Source organism: Rhopalosiphum padi, chromosome 2 (assembly GCF_020882245.1).
Source record: "Rhopalosiphum padi isolate XX-2018 chromosome 2, ASM2088224v1, whole genome shotgun sequence".
Taxonomy (NCBI): domain Eukaryota; kingdom Metazoa; phylum Arthropoda; class Insecta; order Hemiptera; family Aphididae; genus Rhopalosiphum; species Rhopalosiphum padi.
Genome location: NC_083598.1, coordinates 32,120,624 through 32,145,941, shown reverse-complemented (window position 1 = coordinate 32,145,941; position 25,318 = coordinate 32,120,624). Strand labels below are relative to the sequence as shown.

General features: G+C 23.2%; 1 protein-coding gene across 9 annotated transcripts in view; it reads left to right on the top strand.

The window, feature by feature from the left end:
- Positions 1 to 25,318, top strand: part of LOC132921822 (cAMP-specific 3',5'-cyclic phosphodiesterase) — a 622,929-nt gene that overhangs the window by 513,502 nt on the left and 84,109 nt on the right. For all 9 annotated transcript variants that reach the window (XM_060985040.1, XM_060985045.1, XM_060985038.1 and 6 more), the window contains one exon: positions 20,964 to 21,155. In XM_060985040.1, the coding sequence (XP_060841023.1) occupies positions 20,964 to 21,155 (192 nt within the window). The remainder of the gene's footprint in view (positions 1 to 20,963; positions 21,156 to 25,318) is intronic.

The following is a 25,318-nucleotide window of genomic DNA, read 5'->3' as shown; positions in this document are numbered from 1 at the left end:
TTTTTTTCGTTCAAAAAACAAATATTTACTGATAAAACGAGTGTCATACTTTAAAAAAAACACCTTTTATTATATATTTTATTTTACGATTTATTAGGTATTTTCTATCGCTCGAATGCGTGTGCACATGCAATTAAGTTGATATAATATTGTAAACGTATAATAATATATTACTATCAGATATTTTTTTTTCTAAATTATTACATTTACGAATCGTTGAACGATTTCGAAAGATTATAATAAACATGAGCTCACTGTGCCCATACTCGTATATGTTTGTCACGCAAAAACTTGTTATTTATTTTTATTCTTATCTTACACACAGGTATTTATAAACATATTGTATAATATACGTCATGATGATAAAGATACATGACTGAACATAAAATATAATAATGTTCAAACTTCTTTGAATGTAAATTTTACGTACGGTAAATCAACTAAAACCGTTGTAGTTATTTGCAGGAAATCTTGTAATGAATTTATTATAAATCATATAAAATACTTAATGCTTTTAGCAATTTTTTCATATTATTTTATTTGTTTAGAAACATTAAACTAAATTCATTATAACAAATATATAAATATGATTGTAATAAGTAAAACATTGAAAAAACTATCAGTATAACAACATATCAAATTTGTGGATATTTCTTGGATGGCATATTGTGTTTATTGAAAAATAAAATAATATATAATTAAATATAATTTTATAAAACAGCATAAAATATTGTAATGCACTTAAGAAAATGATAATTATCTGAACTTTAATGATAATTATTATTCATTAATATATTAGTAATTTTTCATTTATAATTTTTCTGACTAATTTAATGTTAGAAGTATAATAAAATATTTTTTGATTTAATTTACATATTAATTTACTTATATTGTTCATGTACTTAATTAAATTAATAATGGTCAGTATATTTTAAATCATACATTTTTATTTATGTATTTTATAATGACGTGAATGAAACATTGAGTAATTATGACTAGTTACAAGGCATTGTATATTCATAACTTTACCTAAATATATTTCATCATTGGACAAAAAAAAAATAATAATTATAATACAATAATTAAAAAAAAAAAATGTATAATTATATAGTTCTTTTTATATTCGTATGTTTTTCTTCGATACTTATAAACGTTCGTTTTAATAAATAATTGAATAGGTTAACCTAGCATAATGAATATATATCTAAAGGTATTCTTTCTTAGGTATTCTAAATAATAAATTTTTTATTGAACTTTTCGTTTAGTTTCCGAAATATAGTACTTACATATGATTAATCAATAATAGTTTTTATTGACTTAAATAAAGTAATATTATAATTTTTGGTATTTTATATACTTTATAAATGATTTAATATCACAATTTCGTGATGATATATTAATTATAATAAACCCGCATATTGTATGTTATTTTATTTAGGTGATGATTAAGTGCTTAAAATGACAACATTTAAAGTTGTTTTTTGTGTTTATAAACTTTTAATTTATAATATATATTTTACATAATTTATATTAAGCATCGAATTCTTAATAAACTAGAAAATTAAATCGTTTATTTTAGTTACTTTAAGATACCTTAGATGCCGGAAAATAGACTCACGACAGTAGTGTAGCAGAATTGCCTATTCAGATCGCCGCGTTACCATATTATTATTATTAAAAAGTATAATATTAAGGATCATCATAATATTATATATTATTATCTATGAGTATAATTTTTTATGCTATCAAACAACAATAGTATCAAAACTTTGTTGTGAAAAAAATAGAAAATCTGTGTTTAGACAGTACACAACGTATTGAATAAGCGTTTCGTTATACAAAAGGTAATATTTCGTATTACCTATAACAAAGATTTTATATTTTTTTATATTAAAACAAATTACAGACTTCATTAAAATATTTGTATAAAAACTGTAATTGTTCAATATCAACTCTATTTATCATAAATTTATTTAAAAATTAATAATACAAAATAAATGTCCGTAGAAAATATATTGTATTTAATATAAAATAATTATTATTTCAATTTTCAATGAAACATAGGCTAAGGGCATTCATTTTATAAGAGTACTAAAAAGAAATATTATGGCTAATAAAATAAGTTTGAACATTTTTTCTTACCGTTATGTGTCACGTAAAAATAGCATTTTCAATAAATGAAATAATAGAAACACTACTTTGTTAAAAAAAAAAATAAAGTATAAATCATTATACATAGTATTTTCAAAATAATTTTATGAAAATTAAATTAAATTTCAACAAAATATTTATACTTTTACAGCGAACAGAACACATATTATTTTGAAATTTAATTCGAATAAAACCAATATAATATTATTTAATGTAATTCCAATTGTAATTTAATGTTAATTACATTAAAATTAATTATGTATTTATGGATTAAAATCTTAGGTTATGTTATGAATGTTATGATTATAATTTATCAGAATGGAAAAATCACATTTTTTTGTTTATCGATTAAAATACATAAAATACTTATTTTGGTTAGAAATAATTTAAAATTCAATGATTACTAAATTTTAATAGAAATTGAATACATTATTTTCCATGAATTAAGTAATTACATGACAGAACTAAATACATTTGATTCTAATTCAGTCTGGTCCTAAAAAATATTTCGTTAAATAAAAATTATACTGTAATATTATAAATTGTTTATATTAACTTTATGACATAGTAATATTATAGGTGTATAAATAACACGTTGAATGCGTTTCAGAAAGACACTTAATTATTGATAGTGGTACGGAACTTATAAATAAATTTTAGTTTGTTTACACGTTGTACGTTAAGTAGTAATTTATTTAATGGTGAGTTTTGTTCATAAATGTAATACGGTATAATGGTATTCGTACACAACTTCTATCGTCGTCTAAAATTAATTACTATATTAAGACATGACTTATTCTATAAACATTATGTAATTTAGTATGGAATATGATACCGAACAATTAAATAAGGTTGGTTGGTATTTTTTCCATTAAAACTTATTGTACAGTCCAAGTAGTTATTCAGTGTAAGTGTGTATAGTCATGCAAAATAACTATGTATAATAAAAAATCAATGACACTTAATTATACAATTGAAATAAAAATCGACCAATTATTGAATTAGTGTAAAATATATTTAATAATAATTGTATTTTCTCAATGAAAATTATCTTTAATGAGCTTTTAATACCCTTAACGCATCAGTGGATTCGAAATAGTATTATTCTGAGTTGTCCCTATTAATCGTTTAATTGTATAACCGGTTTATACATTATATATACTGCGACCCGTTCCGATTAATTTTGATTTTATTGCTAGAAATATATCTAAATTTCCAAGTACACATATTATATAGTTTGTAGTTAAACTAATTACAAGATCATTTTTCACTCATTTGCTCCTATTTTATTATAGTGCATTTATGATCGATAATAATGGGTTGACAATACTAAAAGTATCTACTATAGAATTATGCATTCGATGAGTATAATATATATTTCTTTTTAATAATGTGATAGAACACAATAGAAATCCATATGTATGTTTTATTTTTACTCACATAATCTACTTAAATATTATTTTTTTTTTGCTAACTTATTTTATATTCTCAAGATAGTAAAATATCTTTTGATATTATAATAATAGCTTATGCTGGCTGTGTCTGTATGTTATTTTTTTCTGAAAACACGTTTTTGATCAGGTTGAATGTTTCAAACAACCTAATATCCCTACAATCGATTTTGAATATTATTTATACTTTAATATTAAATTTGTTTTCTGCCATTGCCTCAGCGCACAATGGCCTTATTATTTCCCTTCTATAAAATCAGTCATAAATACAATACTTTATTCATAATTAAAATATCTGAAATATTTTAAGAAAACAGCAATAGTTTATCACAACAACTATCGTTCATACATATTTAATTTGTTAATTTATTTATAAACTTTAAAGTTTAGACTTATTTTAAACATGAATTATATTCAAAAAATTATATATTATATCGTTAAAAATGATTATAAAAATAAGTACACGTAATTATCTCAAAGGGATCAAGATATGTTTACAATAATTATATTTAACGATTTTGATAAAATCTTGTGTGGTAATTGTGAAGTATATATTTTCAATCGTTTAATTTTTATAGTTGAAATATCTCAAAGTTAGAAATGTTCATAAATATGTTGCACTTGTTGTTTCAAAGATGTAAAAATTTTAATAGGTGCCATACTATCCTCGCTGATTTCCAATCATAAAGATTTTAACTATGCTTTCATCATTCTATTTTTTATAAAATATTTTCTTTTTTAAAAGTTGTAAGTGAATATTGACGTTCAACTTTAAATCTTGAACTGAGTACCTGTAATACCACTACACAGTAGATTAATACTCTTTATATTATTGGACACATTTGTGTAGTGGATTATCGGCCATTTATTTTATGTGTTAGGTTTACGTATGAGTAGCAATGCACAATCGATAAATAAAATTAATTATTATTATTATAAGCGCACGCAAATCATATTATATTTGATTAATATCTTGAAAATAAAATTAAACGTATATCATTTCAAAATCCAATAAAGCTCTATAGGTATTTTAAATATTATGCTTTTTTTCTGGTATACTTTATTTCATGTAATATAAATAATGTGGGTATACTATCTCATTTACATTATAGTTATTGAGAAATTCACCCAACGATAAAAATTGATTTGTTTTTATCAAGATAATATATTTTAAGCTTATTATATTATAAAATAAACTAAAAAAGTCAAATTAAATTAAAAAATAAAAGTTAACGTTGGGAAATTAAAAATATTTTTAAATCCAAAACACCAAATAACCTATTTTAAAATTTCTTCAATACCGTAAATAAAAATATTTTGGTTTCTGTATATTTAACTTTCTGTTTCCATAACGGTTACATAAAATGTAATATAATTGTTATACTATTATTACATAATATTAATAGTTATTTAAAAGTACTTATATTTTTAAGATATAACAATTTTTTTTTTATTTATGGATAATAATAAAGTAGGTTTTCCAAATGCATAACAAAAATTTAATATTTTAACTAGTATATTACGGGACCTTCAAACTATTGATATTTAATCATAAAAATTTAAGTAAAAATAAAAAGCTACTAATTTAGTTTATAAAATTATATTATTAAATATTACCGTTATTATTTAATCAAGTTTTAGTGCTTTATTTAATTTATAAGGATATCAGAAATACATCGTATAAAAACTCTTTCTTATATTTAATTTTGTCGAGTTAGTTTATAATATTTTATATTTATAAATGAAATTTAGGTAGTTTTTTTTGTAAAAGAATAGAAAATATTTTTAAATTAACATTAATTAAACACACATTTGAAGCATAGTAAACAAATTTTTCATCACAACAAAGAATATGCTAAGTTTAATTTTTCAAATATATGTACACGTACACCAAAATTATAACAGTACATGACTATATTGAAAAATAGTTAGCTTGTTAAATAGGTATATATCATATATTATGTGTTACTTATTTATCAAATATTTAACATGTTTGACGTGCATTGATGTGTTGACTAATGATTTTACTTTGCCTCTGATGGAAACGTTTCATTTTAATAATTTAAATGTTTAAATTATTCATTGAATTTATCAATCAAATTTGTTTTATAATATATAGTGATACATATATTTTGTGAGCAGCGATCAACTAAACATTATTTAAATATTTGAAACTTGAAATTTTATTTTTTATTAATTTATATTATATTTATATACGATATATGTGTTTTTTAGTTATGTAAAAAAATATACGATTTAACTCGTTATCGTAATTGTCAATTATTAACATGAAAATATTTAATATGAAATATTGCATTTTTTTTTTTACAAAAAAAAAAATAGAATTGTTCTATTGGAAAATTAATTTTTAAAATACCAAATATGTATACATACAGAATATAGACTTGAGTATTATTTTATAAATTAAACGTTTTAATTATTAATATTAATTCCTGGGATTTTCTGACACTTACTCAAATTCACAAGTACAGCATGACCTACATATCTGAAGGTCACCGGCAAACTTTAACTAAACCTGCCCAATTGTCAGCGGTCATAAACTTTCGCATTAACGAGATTATAATGGACACTGACGTCTGACAATATAACATACTACCTATAGTTAGTACTGACATACAGTCTCCATGTAGAACTAATATTTTTTATTTATATTTTATGTCTCAAGGTATTCGTCGAACAACTTTTTAACTCGTTTATCGAAACTTCGTAGATGTTTTTTGGTGTAACAAAAACAAACTTGACTATTTTATACATAAATATTATACACAATGATAACACCGAAAAACCACAACAAAAGGTCAATTACATTTTCGTTTCTTTACGTTATGCTTATATTATTATATTCGCAAACGCGCGTTTACACATTGAGTAAGATACAGATAAAGTTTATTTTTTATATATTTTCTATCAGCTAATCTTGCATAGCGTTTCCCATGACGAATTAAATTCCCGTGTGTTTTCCCTTTATAAACTCCGTTAAATGTAAAATTCATAAGTCTTAAACACAGTTGTTTGTATATTTTTCAACCAAATAAAATAAAGGTAAACATTAAATCCTATTAAAATAACTATTTTATCTTAGGTAAGCAATAGAAACCGTGTATAATAAAAATATAGTTTTTCGTGAACCAATAAATTGTAAGCTACTTTTTAAAATGCAAAACAAGTATATAATAATTTTTACTAAATTGCATAACCATGCTCGTGCTAGACTTAACTGTATATCACCTAAATGCCCTACATATATGCAAACACTGACATTGTTTTGTATTAATATAAACAATATTATTACGGATATAATTTACTTTAAATTATAAACACATTACAGATCACACACGTTGATGCATACCGTATACATTATACTGCATGACTATAGAATACTCATCGTTCATTCCAGTATTTCTGCTGTTTCCAGACGTATTAAGTCATCCGTAATATCAATAATATATGTATCTACCCAAATGTATTAGATTGACTTCTGGTTAAAGAGCCATTTAATTGAAGACAGTTTAGTTATAACATCATTATATGTTTTGAGGTTAACGTGATGTAATATATATTGTACATAATATATTTTATGTTTTTCAAAATAAATCCATTCATTGGATTGGTCAATACATAACATTAAATAACTGAATTTCAATGTTTAATATGGGAATGTCGAGCATTGAGTATTTTCAATCATGTAGTAGTGTAATAATAATTCAGAGTGATTTATCATGTACGCTTACCCAAATTTATTCTTATAATTATGCATGTATTATATTTTTAATTTTTGGAATTTTTAAGTATACTTGGACCCCATACTTAAAAATACTTGGATTATTGTAACGTAAAAAAACATTTCTGTAGCAATAGAAACGTATTTTCTCAAATGAGAATATTATTTTTATACTGTAAACTGTTAAGCTGATGAGTTATTTAAATACTTCGATGTATCTTTTTTTTGTTGCAATATATAATTTATACTCATAGGGCATAATAAGTATATGTAATAAAGGAACGAATATATACATATTTTAATATTTATTTACACACTATCATAATAATTAATAAATATTAACAGAATGGTTTAATGTGAGAAATCATCCATTAATGACATGTTTACGGTTGGGTATGTTTTTAAGGTATGGACAAATTGTACCTAAAACAAAATATTCGTTTAGGATTAGTATACCAATTGTGCTACTTATATTTTAGGATAAGTATAACGATTGCACTTGTATAACACATACTAAAATTCATGAAATTCAAAACTTATGACGTATTGATCAATTCATTATTGGTTAAAGTGACTGAGTATAATATATTTTATAACAGCATCGAGAATTTTATGAAATTAATATTATAATGTAATGTAACTGGTATTTAATTTTGAATAATTGATGATCAAAAAATAACTTGTAAAATGCGAAAAAAATTATTTATTTACTTATATTATATTATGTATTAGTACTCACAAAAAAATCGGTTAGTGTTTTCATTTATTATATAATAACTATAAATAACTAATATTTGAGCGCAACTGGTTTATCCACCCTAAAATGTTTAGAGAGCAATTAGTATACAAAAAATTAATTTTAAGCACAATTGGTAAACTGCCTTTTTCTTTACATTATTTTTGAGTTCTTAAAAGTAAGGGATAGTCAAGGTATAACTTATTTTTAAGCCGTCTGAGTGAATTTCCAGCAATTTAAGAATTGATTGCGTATAATAGATGATTATTTTTGGAAGTAAGATGGTTGTGGAAGCGTTACTAATGAATTTTAGATTTTTTATGAACTAATTTAATTTTTAGATCAGAATGAATAGCATTATGTATCTAAGTCAAATTGCTTTCAATAAGATAGTTTTTGAGTTATCAAACTAGATGAACTTGGGATTATTGCTTTATAAAATATATTTGTTATGGTATATTATATGAATCATCTCGTACGAGAAATCAATTATATCGACAACGATTATTACGTCGACACGGATAAAGTGACTAGAATAATATTTCAGTCTTAAATATTTTCCTACTATTTTAATTTTAATTTAAATATGGTTATAGAAATTACCACTATAATGACTTAACTGATTTTGTATTATCATAATATAATAATATAGTAATTATTGTTTCATGATTCCGTATAACTTCTATAATTTGTCAGTAATCCAATCGGTACAATTTCGTCACGTAGATTATAATAATTAAGGTAATGCAATTGATTTTTGTATTATTATTATTATTATTTATCACTTAATATTTATTATTGTGACATGTAACATATAACTTTGAATAAAAATAAATCATGTTGATATGTAACCAGTGTTGATGTATAGGTATTCAAAACTAATACATATTACATTCTACCGTCTATAAAAACGTTCCTGGTTCATTCAAAGTAGTTATACCCAATTTATACTTTATTATTATACCTTTATAATAGTAATAAAGTGTATTAATAACGTCACGATTGTGTGAACTCGCGCGACGTTCGATTATATTCAAATATCAGCAGTTGTATTGAAAACTGGGCGTAACATGCGCACATAATAACAACATTGGCCGAGGAAGCCATATTATTATCGCGTTAATATAATAATAATAATAATAATAATAATAATATAGTCGCAATATGAATTCGCTTTTAGCAAATTGATCGGAAAACTCAATCTGCAGTCGACGGGCGAATGCCGACCCGCGACTGACGGTTCCTCGACCCTTCGGACCGACTTTCTGCACATACACACACATACACGATCCGGGTGGTGACTCGTGCGTGTGCTTATATAATATACGCTTCCTCCTCGCGAATCCCGCTCGATTCATGTTATAATATATGTCGAGCAGAGGTGGATAAGCCAGCATAATACCTACCTAGATCATAATACGGTCGCCGGGCCGTATATATTTTAAGCCGCGATTCTCGTCCGCGGTCTCGGACCTCCTCGTAAACGTTGAAATTAATTCGTGGATTAATTATACCCCGGCCGTCTACTACTCCACCGAATCATTCGACGTCTGCCCGGATATTGACGTGCCTATCAACCGGAAACGTAATTTATATCGGAGCAAAATTCCTAGAACCGTTTTCTTCTCCTCGTCGACCACCGACCCACCTTGTAACACCCTACATCACCCCTCCCCCCCACCATTACCACCACCACAACCACCGTCACGGCCCACCATATCTACCGCTCCGGCGACCTCGAGCGCGCAATATTTGCATCCTACATTATAACATATACTGCATGCGCATGTATATATGTATTTATATGCGTGTGTGTGTGTATAGTGAAGTGTTAACATCGGGAATTCACGGCGTGTCATTATAATATCCGGTGGCAGAGTTCGTGTAAATTTCAATACAACGACGGCGGCGCACTAGCGGTGTTTACAGAAATGGAGTGTATTTGTGATTATTATAATATTATATTTCGCGCCACGTGCACTAAACGAGTATGAAAATCTCGCACGGGTCTTATTTTTTTTTTTTTTTACCGTTTTTTTTATAATTTAATATAATATTTTTTTATTGAATATTGAGCGGGTTCTGGATTTTATGATGCGATTATCTTAATAATATCTTTATAATTTCTCGCATGAAATAACACGTTTTATTTTTTTCATGACGACTTGTCATCAGCTACCTCGAGACGATATTAAATTTTCCAAATTATTTTTATTATACCTTAATATAAAATAATTGAAATGATGTCCCACGCTATTCCGTGTTGTTTACTAAATATAACGATTTAAAAATACTCCTTCGGTTTATATTTATAATAATATATATATAAATATAATATGTGTTATTACGAAGAAAAATATGTTAAGTATTATGTCAACAGCGACGATGAATATAATTTATTATCTAAAACGTAAAAATTAATTAAAAATAATAGTGTTTTTATAAATACGTTTTATTTTAAAATTAATAGCAGTATCAATACGAGAAATTTGTTACAAAATATAGGCTCATTAAAATTGCATGACATGCAACACATTGTGTATGTGTGGAAGTTCATAAAACATAATATTTTGCCTCTAAGAGTTATAATTATTATTTAATTTTACAAAACGTTCATGCTTTTCTTCGTGAAATAAAATATAAATAATAATTCATTGACGTTATCGATAGACTCAGATAATTTATTTATTACAGAATATGCACGTCGAGTTCAAATTTCAAATAGTTCAAATTATAAACTACGAGATAATGCATACGGTACCAATTTAATAAATTATTTTTTACGTACACAGTAGGTTAACATTTTAAACGCAAACAAATATATTTTAATAACATAGTGTCTCTCTTTTGGCTACACCAGTAATATAGATTTACTCGGAAACGTTTTAATACCCGATGTTTATTTTTAACATCCCAAAACGTCAATTAAACTAGCTTCTTTCTTATGCCGTCAGAACAAATTACTGTCTCCTCGTTGGAACACGCTAACAAGGCTTATGCACTGAACCATTTATAAAACTGACAAAAAGCTATAGGTACCTACCGAAGTTCGTACGACTTCTTGAATAATCAATAGCAGGTATACCTATATATTATATGTAATATTAAATATATATATATATATATATAAATATGGATTCCATGTTTACTTTAAATAACAATGCAAGTATATAATTCGTCAAAATTTAAAACAATAGAATTTTACTCAAAAACCTAGCGGAAAATTGTAAAATTAATAACAATGCACAGACTAGACGCGTTCGCATACCATCTGCAGTATTCGATTTAAAACAAGATCGACCAGGAAAAAAGTGATTATAAAAAATAAATATGATTTTAAATAATAATATACAAAATTATTACATCAGCGTTGCACCATGTATATGGTACGCGCTAGAATGGAAATAATTTACTTCGGAAAATATATCATAATAATATTATATAATATGCGTTCATTTTTTTCACAGTTTTTTACCGTAGTTAAAACAGATAAGTATTATATGCTATTTAAATATCCAACGATCTACCGAGCGGGATTTGTTGTTTTACCGAATGTCGATTCGAAGGGTCTCAAAACAAACTATATGCGTATATACGTCCAAGTTTTCCTACAGTTGTAATGTTATTAATGACCGGCGTGCTGCATCGAATTAACCCGCTAAGTTATCGAATTTCGATCTCGTTGGCACACGGTTTTAATGGCTGTTATTATTATAGGTTGTGTAGCATCCACATATTATTATATATAGGTATTGGTACGCGGATGGCTATAGGGAAGCTGGGCCAAAATACCTTAAATTTACACGTTGAAAATGTACCCCTTCTGTGAAAGGTTAAATTCCTACCGCTGTTCGTTTTTAATTTGTGAGGACTAAATACCCGCAAACATGCACACATAAATATGGTTTTCGAGTTATTAACCGACTATCATGTATGGATTAGGTAGGTAAGGTGAAAATTGTCAATAAATATTAAGGATTTGATGAGCTGTATGTGAGCCAAAAATTTTAGAAAAGTATTCTGCTATAGACTAAATAGTTTAAGATATGTTGTGGATTTGAAAATCAACAATAACATAAGTCATAAGGATAAAAATAATAAAGCAAATATAAATAATATTATTATTTTGCATGAAACTTACGTATATAAAACACAAAAAATCTAAATACTGCTCAATGTGCTCAATACCTTAGGATTATTAAATAATTATATACGCAATATTATTTTAACGTTTGCATTTAGAACCGTTTCATCCTTCTGATATTACACTTTTAAAATACTGTCATTGACAAAAGTTCTAAATGATCGGCACATATTTTACTAATTTATTATATTGTAATAATGTTAATTATGTATATGTATATGTATGCTGTTCATATACAGCAAATAATACATAATACTTTGAGGTGTCGTATAAAACGGATCTTGTTTGCTCATATTTGATTCGAAAACCAAAATATAATTTTCATAACAATAATATGTGAACATTAGAATACGGGTATATAAGTATTTATTAGAAATGATAAACGAACTCTGTTTTGTGGGTGTATTTAAAAAAAAATTTAAATCATTATTTTTTGTTAAAATGATAAATATTATATATATATATATATATATATAATAACCATTTTACTCATTTAATGTAATTTTTCAAAGTTAACATTTGGATAATTATAAAGATAATCAAGTTTCTATGACTTTATTTCACAAAAAATATAATATATATGATTATATACCCCATGAATTGTTATTACTGTTTTACAACTTCACATTTTATAAACTGTAGTACTTTTTAGTTTTGCAAAATATGTTAATCACTATAATTCACGCGTAATTTATCAAATGTATTTTATTTTTTAATTGACATATGGTATTTTTTGTTAATAGTATATGTATGTTTTCCATTGAAACATGATTATTAAGCACGTATTATTTTTATGATTTAAACAAATTTAAATTTAACATTTTCAAAGAAATATATCATCCAAAATGCTTAATTAATATAGGGATTTTCATTCGATATACATTTCATTTTTTTTTTTTTTAAGTTTTAACTGTCAAATATTATTGAATTTATCGAATTTGTAGTACATATTGTGTTAATATGGTTTATATATTTACCATTTAATAAATATTTAGATGTCAATCATACCTACCTATACTCCTACTTATTAATTATTTCATTTATCGTTAACAGTTTTGACACTCTGTTGTTAATACATATAACATATTAATAATATAATGTAGTGCTATAATCATATTATATGGTGATAAATACAATTAGCAAAAATTTTATCCATTAATTATATCAAATGCTGTATACACTGACTGTGTTTAGGCAACTATCAGTCTATCACTATAAATTATATATAAAAAAATTTTCAAGATTCTAATCAATATCCAAACTATCTCGTTGTTGCTTATCATAATATTCAAAAATCTAATATTATATTTATTGGCTCCATAAATATTTAAGTTAACGTTATAGTATTGATAAGTTATAAGTGATAGATAATAAGTACTTTTGTTATAAAAAAATACTTGATATTAAATATTTATATTATATTGTACAGACAATATTTTTGTTTTAGATTTATTTATTTTAATTATTTTATTTTAAGTACGCATAGATGTTAATGTATCATTAAATACCAAAGTGTTTGTAATGATTTCACTCGTTTTTCTTTATTTAATTTTTAAAACCATTCATAATACATATAATACTATAATTGCTATAATTTATAACTGACTTATCTATTAAAAATAAAAAAATACAATTTACAATGTTATAAAACAATGATGTAAAATTTAAATTTAGATACCAATATTATGTCTTTAAAAATACTCTTATCAAAACAACTTCCGTGTATAAAATACCTAATACACAATTCCTTTAAATTCATAATATTCTCCGTAGTGTTTTTAGTACACCGTGTACTGATTAATGGTTCTAATAAAATATAAATATTAAATATTCAATTAGCAGTGCACCTAGGTACTTTGCGTGAACCCTAATTTATCCTGAAAAACGCTGAATTTCTCACAATAAAGTTTAATAAAAATATAAATCATTTTTTGAATAAATAAATAATGTTTTCATTTGATAAGTGAAAATAATTATCGTCAAAGCCGAAAGTAACATATTTTTTATATCATGTTATTAACAATGTTTTGTGTTGGAAATAAATATAAATTATTTTTTTAATTTTGTAATTACAAATTTGTTAACCAGATTTTCAATAGAGTAATATAGTTAATAGTTATGTACTAATATTATACAATAAACATTTACCGTATATATAAAAAAAAAACCTTAAACCTATCATGTTTTCTATAATGGAATTTTATAAGAATACTGTTAAGTTTTAATTTTTATTATAACTCACAGAATATTATTAAATTTAATTATCTGAAAATAATTAAACGGTACAACAAACTTTAAGAATTTTAATAGAAACTCGTAAGTCTTTTTAATCTTAGTATTTTCCAGCTTTAAACTTTCTTTAGAATTTAGCGTAAAAGCATCATAAATGAAGACTGAGAACGATAAATATAGCTTAAAAATGCATAAAATTAATACTTAACTAAATAGATATAAAAATAAAATTTAATTGTATTTGTGTATACATATATACAAAATATATAATATATTTATTATGGTATTATACAATACGATTAAGAAAAAATATTATTTTTGCTAAATCTTTATTTAGTCAAAACAAGAAAAATTAGTAATTTAAAATAGTCAAAAAAATATATAATAATCAGTTTGAAAAAAATAATAAGAAATTAATTAGTGATTTTGTTTTAAATAAAATTAAGTTGCATATTTTTTAACAGATAAATTAAAATACAAAATATATATAAGTTTATTATAACTTTTTTCAAGTTCAATTATTTATATTGCATTTAATAAACAATATTACATACTATAAATTACTCCATAACACAACTTAAAAATTATTAATTTTATAACATAAAAAATATATGGCAACTAATATATTTATATAAATTTATTTAGATACTATTGATAATTATATTTACTTTTACTAAACTTATTAGCTAACATTATGATAATTATTTCTGTTATTAATGTATAATATATAATAACATAATATACGAGTTTATAACATGACATATTATAACGTTATATTATTATTATGTTTTACAAAAAAAAAAATAATAATATTTATATAGTTAAAAATAAAAAAAGTTAATGTATAGTTATTTAATATATAAATATAATTTGAAAAAATTAAAAAAAAAAACAAAATAAAAATTATATATTTTTTTACGTAATATAAATTTATATTGTAATAATTAATTTTGTTTAAAAAAAAAATAAATTTATAACTAATATAACTGTTAATAATGTTATAGTTTATAGTAAAATAATTCATTTTTTTCGAATAAAATACTATTAAAATGTACATCATTAGATTCTACATAGATGAACGACTAATGTATTAGTTTTACAATCAAATATATTTTTTGTAATATATATTTTTAAAATTTGTAAAATCATCAGAAAAAAACAAAAATTACATTTCGTAAAAAATGGAATATTTACTATGCAAAACCAATTTTGGGTTAAATTAATTTTGTATTTTTGTTATAATACAAAAATTAATTACCCCGAAAACTTGACATTTTTACTAAATATTTATATCATCATTTTCTAAACATAATTAAATAATTTTCTGTTCTTTTCAAATTGTATACATATTATTAAAATTGTCGACGTTTTTTGACTTTCAAATTTTATATAATATAATTATTGTTTGTGAGCAAAAAGTTAGATAATATAATACAATGATATCTTTATGATATTTTTATATTTTTAGAGCAATATAAAAAAAGTATTAAAAATGTAGTAATTTTTTTTTAAATATTTGAATTTAAAATGTTCATGAACTTGGTTAAAATCGTTTATATCAATTTTATCCATCATTTTATATTTAAAAACGTATTTTATTTTATTTTTATGTAATACATTGAAGTTTTTTATAATATGTATTTCATAAAGTTATTAAAAACAAAAAAATAAATCAAGCGTAATCCACATGAATTGTTTATGAATATTTTAATTTCAAATTTTAACGAAAATTAACCTTTCTCAATGATGAAGTACGCCAGTCACATAATATACCTACAGCTCAGCGGCGTTTTATATTTTTCATTAATGATTTAATTATTTCCCATATAAATAATTCATTTAAATGCATTACGGATTTATAGGGGATAATTGAGTTTTTAAAATTATCAAATTATATGAACCTATATCAATATTATAAATTAAAGAAAACTGATATTGATTTTTTTTGTGTGTTGAATACTTTTACATTTTACCACTAAAAAGTTACAAAACTTCCTTCAGTAAAACTATGCCATTAGCATTATGATTTATAAGTATTATATTTTATTACTAAAGTTAACTAAATTAAATGTGTACATTAGCTAAGAATTGTCGTCAATGAACTATAACAAAGCTAAATTCTTCTTACAAAAAAAAATATTAAAAAAACACTAGTACAAAAATGTTTAGTCCATTTCTTTTGAACAGACACATCTTCTCTTGTTTCCGGAGGAAATAATGAAAAGTTGCTTTTATGGTAAAATAATGAAAAAAATTGAACCTTTTGGTCGTTGGGGGAATTTCGGACAAGGATGTGGTAAAAAAAAGGGGGGCTCATAAAATATTCGTCCTTCTTTCTTCTTTTCTACAGCCATTTCAAATCCATTAAGAGAATTCTACTCTCATTAAAGCGGCTTTTAAAAGCCTTTTTCTTCTTTTCATTTTTCTCTTTCACATTTTCCGGACTCAATTTAATGTTAATATAACATGCATTCGGCAGAAACATATAATTTAATAACTATTCCCAAACAGTTGGTAATCACATTGTTTATACATAACACATTTTGGTAGGTATAAATCGTTTTAGGTCCGAGGTATGAATTATTTACTGTTTTATATCAAGAAAATATAGTATCATTATTTTTTAGATTCTAAAATTACCAAAATTAATTTTTGAAGAAGAATAAACGTATTATATTAAAAATAATATACGATTACTTTGTTCATACAAAAAAATAAATAAATAAAATAAAATCGTAAAATTTAAAAAATATATATTTTAGTTTGGAATATTATTTGATGAAACAGTTAAAATTGTATTATATACAATTCTTAGTTAAATAATTAGGTTTATAACAATTTTGAATACTATAACAAATATGAAGTAATATAACTAATTACAGCTATAATAATATAAAGACATTTGATTATCATTTATTGATTTTGCTTTTATTTTTGTAAATATTTGTCTTTCTTCAAATTTGATCAAAAAATTATTGGCAAAACACTTCATAGAAATTTTCTATAAAAATATTATAAAAAAAAACTGAAATAATATTATACAAATGAGTTCATATAAAACATCTAAAATAGTACAACTTTTTTTTTTTTTATCTAATTTGGCTCTAATCTTTAATAAAGCCTGGTGCTGTGTAATTTTTGTCTTGAAATAGACATGAACGTATAATTTAGTTTAATTAAAGAAAGCATCCTAGAGCGAGGTTATTTTAAATAATGTTCTTGTGTATATTTTGTGCCTATACAATACATAATGTACTTAAGTCCGTATAGATGTAAAAATGTGTTGTGTTTTTTGTTATTTTGTTGATTATACAGTATAGTGAACACATAATTATTATAAAGTGTTTAAAATTCTTAAAATTGTTTATCGTAAACTATTTAATTCTTTTTTTGTTTTTTATATAAATACTTTGTTTAGTGTATTCCCTAAATATATTTATTTAAATCATCACATTACACGTTTTAGTTTTGGATGAAACTTGAAAAAAAACATTTTTCCTATATGTATATATCTGTGTAAGTCATTCATATGTATAAATCGATTTTTCATAAATACCAATCCGTTTAAATTTCAATTATTTGAAGATAACATAATAACATAATATAAAAGCATTATATGAGACATATTATATTGAAAATGGGCGCACGTTTTCGAATTCCAAGGTACATATAATATATATTCATTTCAGATATTTTCAGCAACTGTTTATGTTTAGTCATGGTTAGAAACTACTATGTGACATAATGGCACAATTTCTTACACTTTTACGAAACACATGTATATATTTTTATAAAGACAAATGTTTCGTAAATTTATGTTTATCATAATAAATCCGATAAAAGTAAATTTAAATTTAAGCTCAAAATATTATATGTATACATTGAAATCAATACATTTTTATTTTACAATTTTATACTATCAATTCATTTATATTATATATATATATATATATTATTTTATAAATTGATGTATGCGCTAGAAAGAAAATGTATCAGACATCACTTTACAAAAAAAAATCTTAGTAGCTACATAATTTATGTATAACTTATTATTTTAAAATTTAAAATAATACTTTATATTAATAAACACGAGTAAGATATATAATAATAATAATTATAATAATAATTTATTAACCATATTTAGTTACATAACAGTAATTTAAACAAAATTTTCGTGTACAATGGTCCAACTCACCACTCAGAAAATCTCTTGTTGGTGAAATTGGAGTACTCATATTATAAGTAATTAAAATAGTATAATCATTAAAAAATTAAGAATAATAATGAAAACATTAAAAGACAAAGTATAACAGTTAATATGAAAAAGAAAAAAGAAAATATATACATAAGTAAAAAAGAAAAAAATCAATAGATTGTTATTATAATTTAATTGAAGTAAGTTAATTAGATTCACCTCATATACACTATGTTTTAAATATTTGGCTTATGAATTTATTACCAAAATGTTAACATGATTTTTCTATTGATTAAAGGATTTACAATTTATGATAATGCAATGGTACTTTATTCAGTAGGTTAAATCCTACATGGGGAAAACATAGACTGGCTTTAATCGAGCGAGTGATAGGGATCTCTATATTTTATGTTATATATAACACATATATTACATATATACGATCGTATATATCGTATATAGTCCAAATATTTCAATGTATTTTTGATCCAAAAATTCTTGGACCGGGAATGGAGTATAAATCTTACACATTCTAAACACTATTTAACATCAAAGACATTTCGTCCACTCAAATAATTCATGTTGGATTACACTCAAACAGTACCTATGCGTCCTTTTTGATAATTCCAAAATCATTAAGCCACTTTTACTTTCTTTACATTACCTTCTTTATGATAACTATCCAACATTAAAGATGAACCTACATAGTTATATTTGTTGATGTTATTCGTTCTATTAAAATGTATAAATATTTAAAAGATAATTAAAATAGCTCGTATGAGTCGTATGTAGGTATATTATTATACATTGCATGAATTTCTCAATCAATTTAAATTAAGTATTACATACAAATATACAATTAGTGTGTATAATTTGTAAATACATTAATTATTTTTTTTAATAGATGCATACGTTAGTCAATAAATTTATTGTATTTAAAATAAACCTATTTATCCTGTTTTTCAATGATTCGTTTTTTATTCTGTCATTTATTATTGCTTATCAACTTTTTTTAAATTCATCATTTCCATTAGCCTTTAAGCTCTTTTTATTTTTTCATATTTAAATGGTTTTTCTATTCTTCGGAAAATTATGTTCTTTAGCAATGAACAAAATTGAATCAATAGTTTTTCTTTGGATATGTCAACTTAAGCTAAAAAAAAAATAATAATAACAAAAAGTATAAAAGCGTATCTTAATCTGAAGTTATTTAAAAATCAATAACTGATGTTATTAATTTTTATTGTCATATATTTAATAACTAAAAATGTATTGGATATTGATAAATGTTTTTTTTTTTTAAGTTTAAAGGTGGGTGTCGTTATTATTTGTAATTTTTATAAAGTACAATATTATATTGGAATTAAAATATTATTTATAAAAATGTTTAGTTTAGTTTGAAAATATATTGATTTTAATTATAATTATCCATGCAAATGTATAATTTTTATTTATGAGTATTATATTTATTGAATAAAGAAAACTTAAAATAAAAAAGAATAAAAAAAAATACATAATTTTTATAAAAAAAAAACACAGAACCTGACTATATATATTTTTAAAATTTAAGCAAACATGTATTCTAAAAGAACAAACTAAACTTCAAAAGTGTTCTATTAGATTTCTTAAAAACTCCAATGTTCTTTATAACTACATTTATTTAGAACTTTAACTGAATTTGCTGCATAATAGTGTGTGTATAAATGACAGATTTAAAAAATGTTTCAGCAAAGATGTATAAATGAATAAGGTTTAAAAGAACAGTTGGTATATTGTTGACATATTATATATATATATATATATTCTATTCTACGAAAAGCCGTTCATACTTATTTCTTTTTCTTTCTTTACCAAGTTAAAGAAAGTAAATATTTATGTATAATAAACTTGTTTATGTTTAATATACTGCGTGTTTATAATGCAATCACATAAAAATTACCAAACAGTGATATAGATGGACACGTATTTACACAGTGTTTGTGTTTCGTCAAATTGATTTTTTGTCGATGCATTTAAAACAATAAAATATTAGTGTTGACTTATACATAAACAATAAAATATTAATGTTGACTTATACATAAACAATAAAATATTTAACTTGTTGTTAAATTATTAAAAAGCTTCTCAATCGTACATATTTATATGATTGGTTAAATAAAATGTACCTATAATATTATACTATATTTTATTTTATGAAAAATAAAAAAACAATTCAAAAATATGTTTTGTATTTTAATGTTGAACATGACAGATATCATAAATAGTATTTTTATATTTACTTGTTGTTATAATTATAAATTATATGATTATAGTTTTGATGTGGAAAATGGAGCTGGCACTAGTCCTGGTAGATCACCGCTGGACGGTGGAGGTACATCCCCATCAGCTGGACTGGTGCTTCAAAATTTGCCACAGCGTCGGGAGTCATTCCTATACAGATCTGACTCAGATTTCGAAGTTTCGCCAAAGTCTATGTCCAGGAACTCGTCCATTGCCAGTGAAAGGTAAATATTAACTTGCTATATTTAAATATATTTAGAGGACCACACGTGATATTACGGTATAAAAAAAAATAATATAATGTATCGTCATTATATTTTGAAATACTTATTTTCTATAGAAAAAATTATAGTGGTAAGTAACAAAAATGTTTTTTTTTTGTATTTCACATGTATACTTTTCAAATTTAAATAATATAAAGAGTAAATATTTAGGTCAAAATCACAAATTAAATACTTGCTTATCAAGTTTATATATTATTTAGGTTTCTAACTTGATTTTTACTATTTCACCACCCAATATTTATATTAAAAACAACATTTCAAATGTAACTGATCATAAAAACTATAAACCAAAGCATTGTAATGCTTATGTAACTACAAAAATTGTATTATTTAAAATGTTTCTAAGTAATTATGCATTACTTGATTAAATCATAAATTTACAAATGTATTAACAGCCTCAAGTACTTAAAATATGCATATATATTATTATTATTTAAATCGAATACCTATAATAAATTGACATTAAAATCTACCCAATTATGTAAATTACACAATGTTTATGATAAAATTTGTTTAAGATATGACGTATAGATTATAGTTTACTGAGATAACAACTAATAACAATCGAGTAAATGAATGGTTTAAAAACTTTGATTATTTTTAATATAGGTACGTTACATTTTTATATAGAACGAAAATAAAATATTTCGCACTTCATGGTTTTCAACTAAAAACTTTTAATGTGTCAAAAAAATCACGTTTGGTGTTTATTATTAGTTTTAAATAATGTATTTAATACTTTGACCATTAAAAGTAAACAACAAAAGTTCAGAAGCATATTATTGATTACTATAGTTTTGAAAGTTTTTCTAACATTGACTTATATAAGTATTTTTACTATTATATTTTTATCTCGAAATTAATCTATTCATTTTTATTAATACCTTATTGTTTGATGTTTGGTTATTATACGTTGTATACATAATTCTTATTAACAAAATTCTTATTACTTATTTCACTCATTTATAATATATTATTATTGGTTTTAATAAAAAAAAAATCCCACATTCATAAATGATAGTTCGTTTATTTGTATATTAATGCATTTTGATATAAACAAACATAATATTTCAGTTACTTTCTACTCATACAATACAAATAAAAGAAAAAAAAACTTTATTAGAAACATATAATATAAAATATGCATATTTTATATTTTTATTCATATTAAAGTAATTTTAATAACTTTTTATCTAATATAATATAATCAACTAGGTAAGTACCAAGAATTATATAAGGCAACCAATTATATTATATGCATATTTTGTGTACAACTTAAAAAAAATTTAAGTTGAATTAACAAAACAATGTAATAGTTAAATTATCTATTTTCCGATTAATGGTTTTTTTTTTAAATTCTTCACAAATTCGATAACACAATATGGTAACCACAATCCTAATGAATTCTGACAAATAAATACACATAATCTGTACACTAGATTCAATGTTTAATTGTTACAAATAATACATATTTTTTTCCAGATAGTCGAATATTATATGGGCATAAAATTAAATATTTAATATAAATATATAATTTTTTATAGAAAATAGAAAAAACCCACCTAAGAGCCATGACCTTATTGGGTTATTGATTCCCCGCCGAGTAGAAAAACGTTTTTCATTATTTTTGACATTTTAATAAACCTATAAAAACTAGGACATTCTACACGGTTATTTAATAGTTTTATTAGTATTTCTTAAGCATAATATTATTATTTAAAAAAAAAAGTAATCGAATCATATTATGATGGATCATTTACGTACACCTTTAGAAACTTAAAGATCTGTCGATTTAATTAATTTTTACAATCATAAATAACAACAGTTTAATTTAATATTGTAAAATAGGTATATATTAGATTTTTACCAAATTCTTTAATTCTTTTATACTACCCATATATATAAATATATTATATATACTTAATAATGTATTTTTTTTTTCTCAGTGGTAGTATATAATTCAAAAAATATTCCAATTTAAGCAATTTCCCCATTGAATCATTTAATGCACTGGTTTTTTTTCCAAAATAGTAGAATATTAAAAGTTATCAATTTTACCACGATATTTTTTTTAACACCATAATTTATGATTTTATAATGTTTACATTTAATTTAATTTAATTTCAAGTTGTGGTTCTGAATCATATATGATGACGTTAATACAATACACTTAATTACATCATGCATTCACTAGCGCCTTATCCATTTTACACATGCAGTTTATTTATTTTAAAAAAACTGCAAAAAAATATTTTCTCATTCGAAAATTTAATTTTTAAATTTAAATTGTATATGTTTTAATTTGTATTAAGCACAAAATTATATTTTATTTTTTATTTTAAATTTTATCTACATAACTAATTTCACAGTTATTTAGACATAAAAAAAAAAAAAAAATAGAAATCATTTTTGCATTATATAAAATATGTATTATTATATTGTATGCGATAACTATATGTATATTTTGAATGTGTTTTTTGTGAAGAATAATATTAATTCAATATTTTATATACCTAATATATTTATATATATATATATATGAGTTCACTATTAAATATCAATAGGCAATTGTATATTTTATAATAAATAATTCACGGGATTAAATTTTAATTAAATTGTTCGATTTAATACACATACGAGTACACCTATTAAATTATTATTATACAATCGTTTTCAGATAAATTTATTAATTACGTGTTCTGATTACTGAAAATTATGTTATGATAATATTAGTTAACAGTAAATATTTTAATACTAATACATTAAATGTATTATTAAAATAATGAAATGTAGCTTTATATTTTTTGTCATCCAGAACTTAGGCTATTACAACTCTCAAGATAAAATTCCACTAAAACGATTACGATTAAGTATACTCAGCATAAACTTTGTTTAATTATTTTTTAATGAAAAATTGCCTTCTTATTTAAATTATTTTTTTTTTTTATTGATACTTAATCATAATCATATATTTGTATTCACAATACAAATTATATTTTGCATAATTCATTATATAGATATTTTTTAAATATCGTCGATATCATTACAACTTAATTCCATTTTGATTAATTTTCAAATATTTGCATTTTTTTGTTATTTTATTTATGGAAATTATGGTATTATAAAATAAAAATACGTTTTATGATTGATCGGAAACAGTTAAGTTTATATTTTCTAAACTAATGAAAAATAAAGGTATTTATTTAACTTCAGATCAATGACATTGCTATTAATTGTCACTTGTGGTCCTCTAAAAATACATAAAATATATTATATAATATCACTGTAATGCCATCTATGAAATGGATTTGCTTAGTCGGTGGACACCATCTAGTGGGGCAGTAGAATACTAAACTCTGAGCATAATAGTATAACCAGATGGCATTGTTCGGCTGCGAAACCCGATCAATACCATTGCAAACGCTTTGTAGGTTTGACGTGCCGCCGGGCGTTTTTGCAATATTAAAAAAGAAAAACTGCAATCCTCTGGCAGTAAGCTTACCGAGCACACACCTGATCGACGTTTTGATTGAATAAAATATAACATTTTATATTATTATGATGCATCAATCGCACTTTTTTTGTAGTTGTGCAACCGGAACTACACCACCTACGCTTTTTACCACACGGCCTTTACTCAGATATTATTATTATCATATTATTAAAGAAAATGAGTAACTTGTGAAATAAAAACTAAAATAAAAATCTGTTTTTATTCAATTACACAAAAGTAAATCAACTTTTTTGTAATAAGTTATTACACTGTAGTGTTGATTTATTATTAAACATCATTATAATATTGTGTTATGTTAAAAAAAAAAAAAAAAAATTTACTTTTTTATTGTTATAGATACTTATGCATATTCTATCAAAAATCATTGTTACAAGCAATTCAACTTTTAGTTAATTGTTTTGTGTTCATAATAATTAAAAATTGCTGTTGAAAGGACCTGAACAATAATGATTAAGATTTGATTGTCGCTATTTAAAATTATTCAAACTCCTGAATTCACCATCTTATCATGAAAGACTAATAATTCCCTAAAACTGATCACTATTATATTATCATAAAATATGCTTGCATAGCAAAATACCAAGATTAA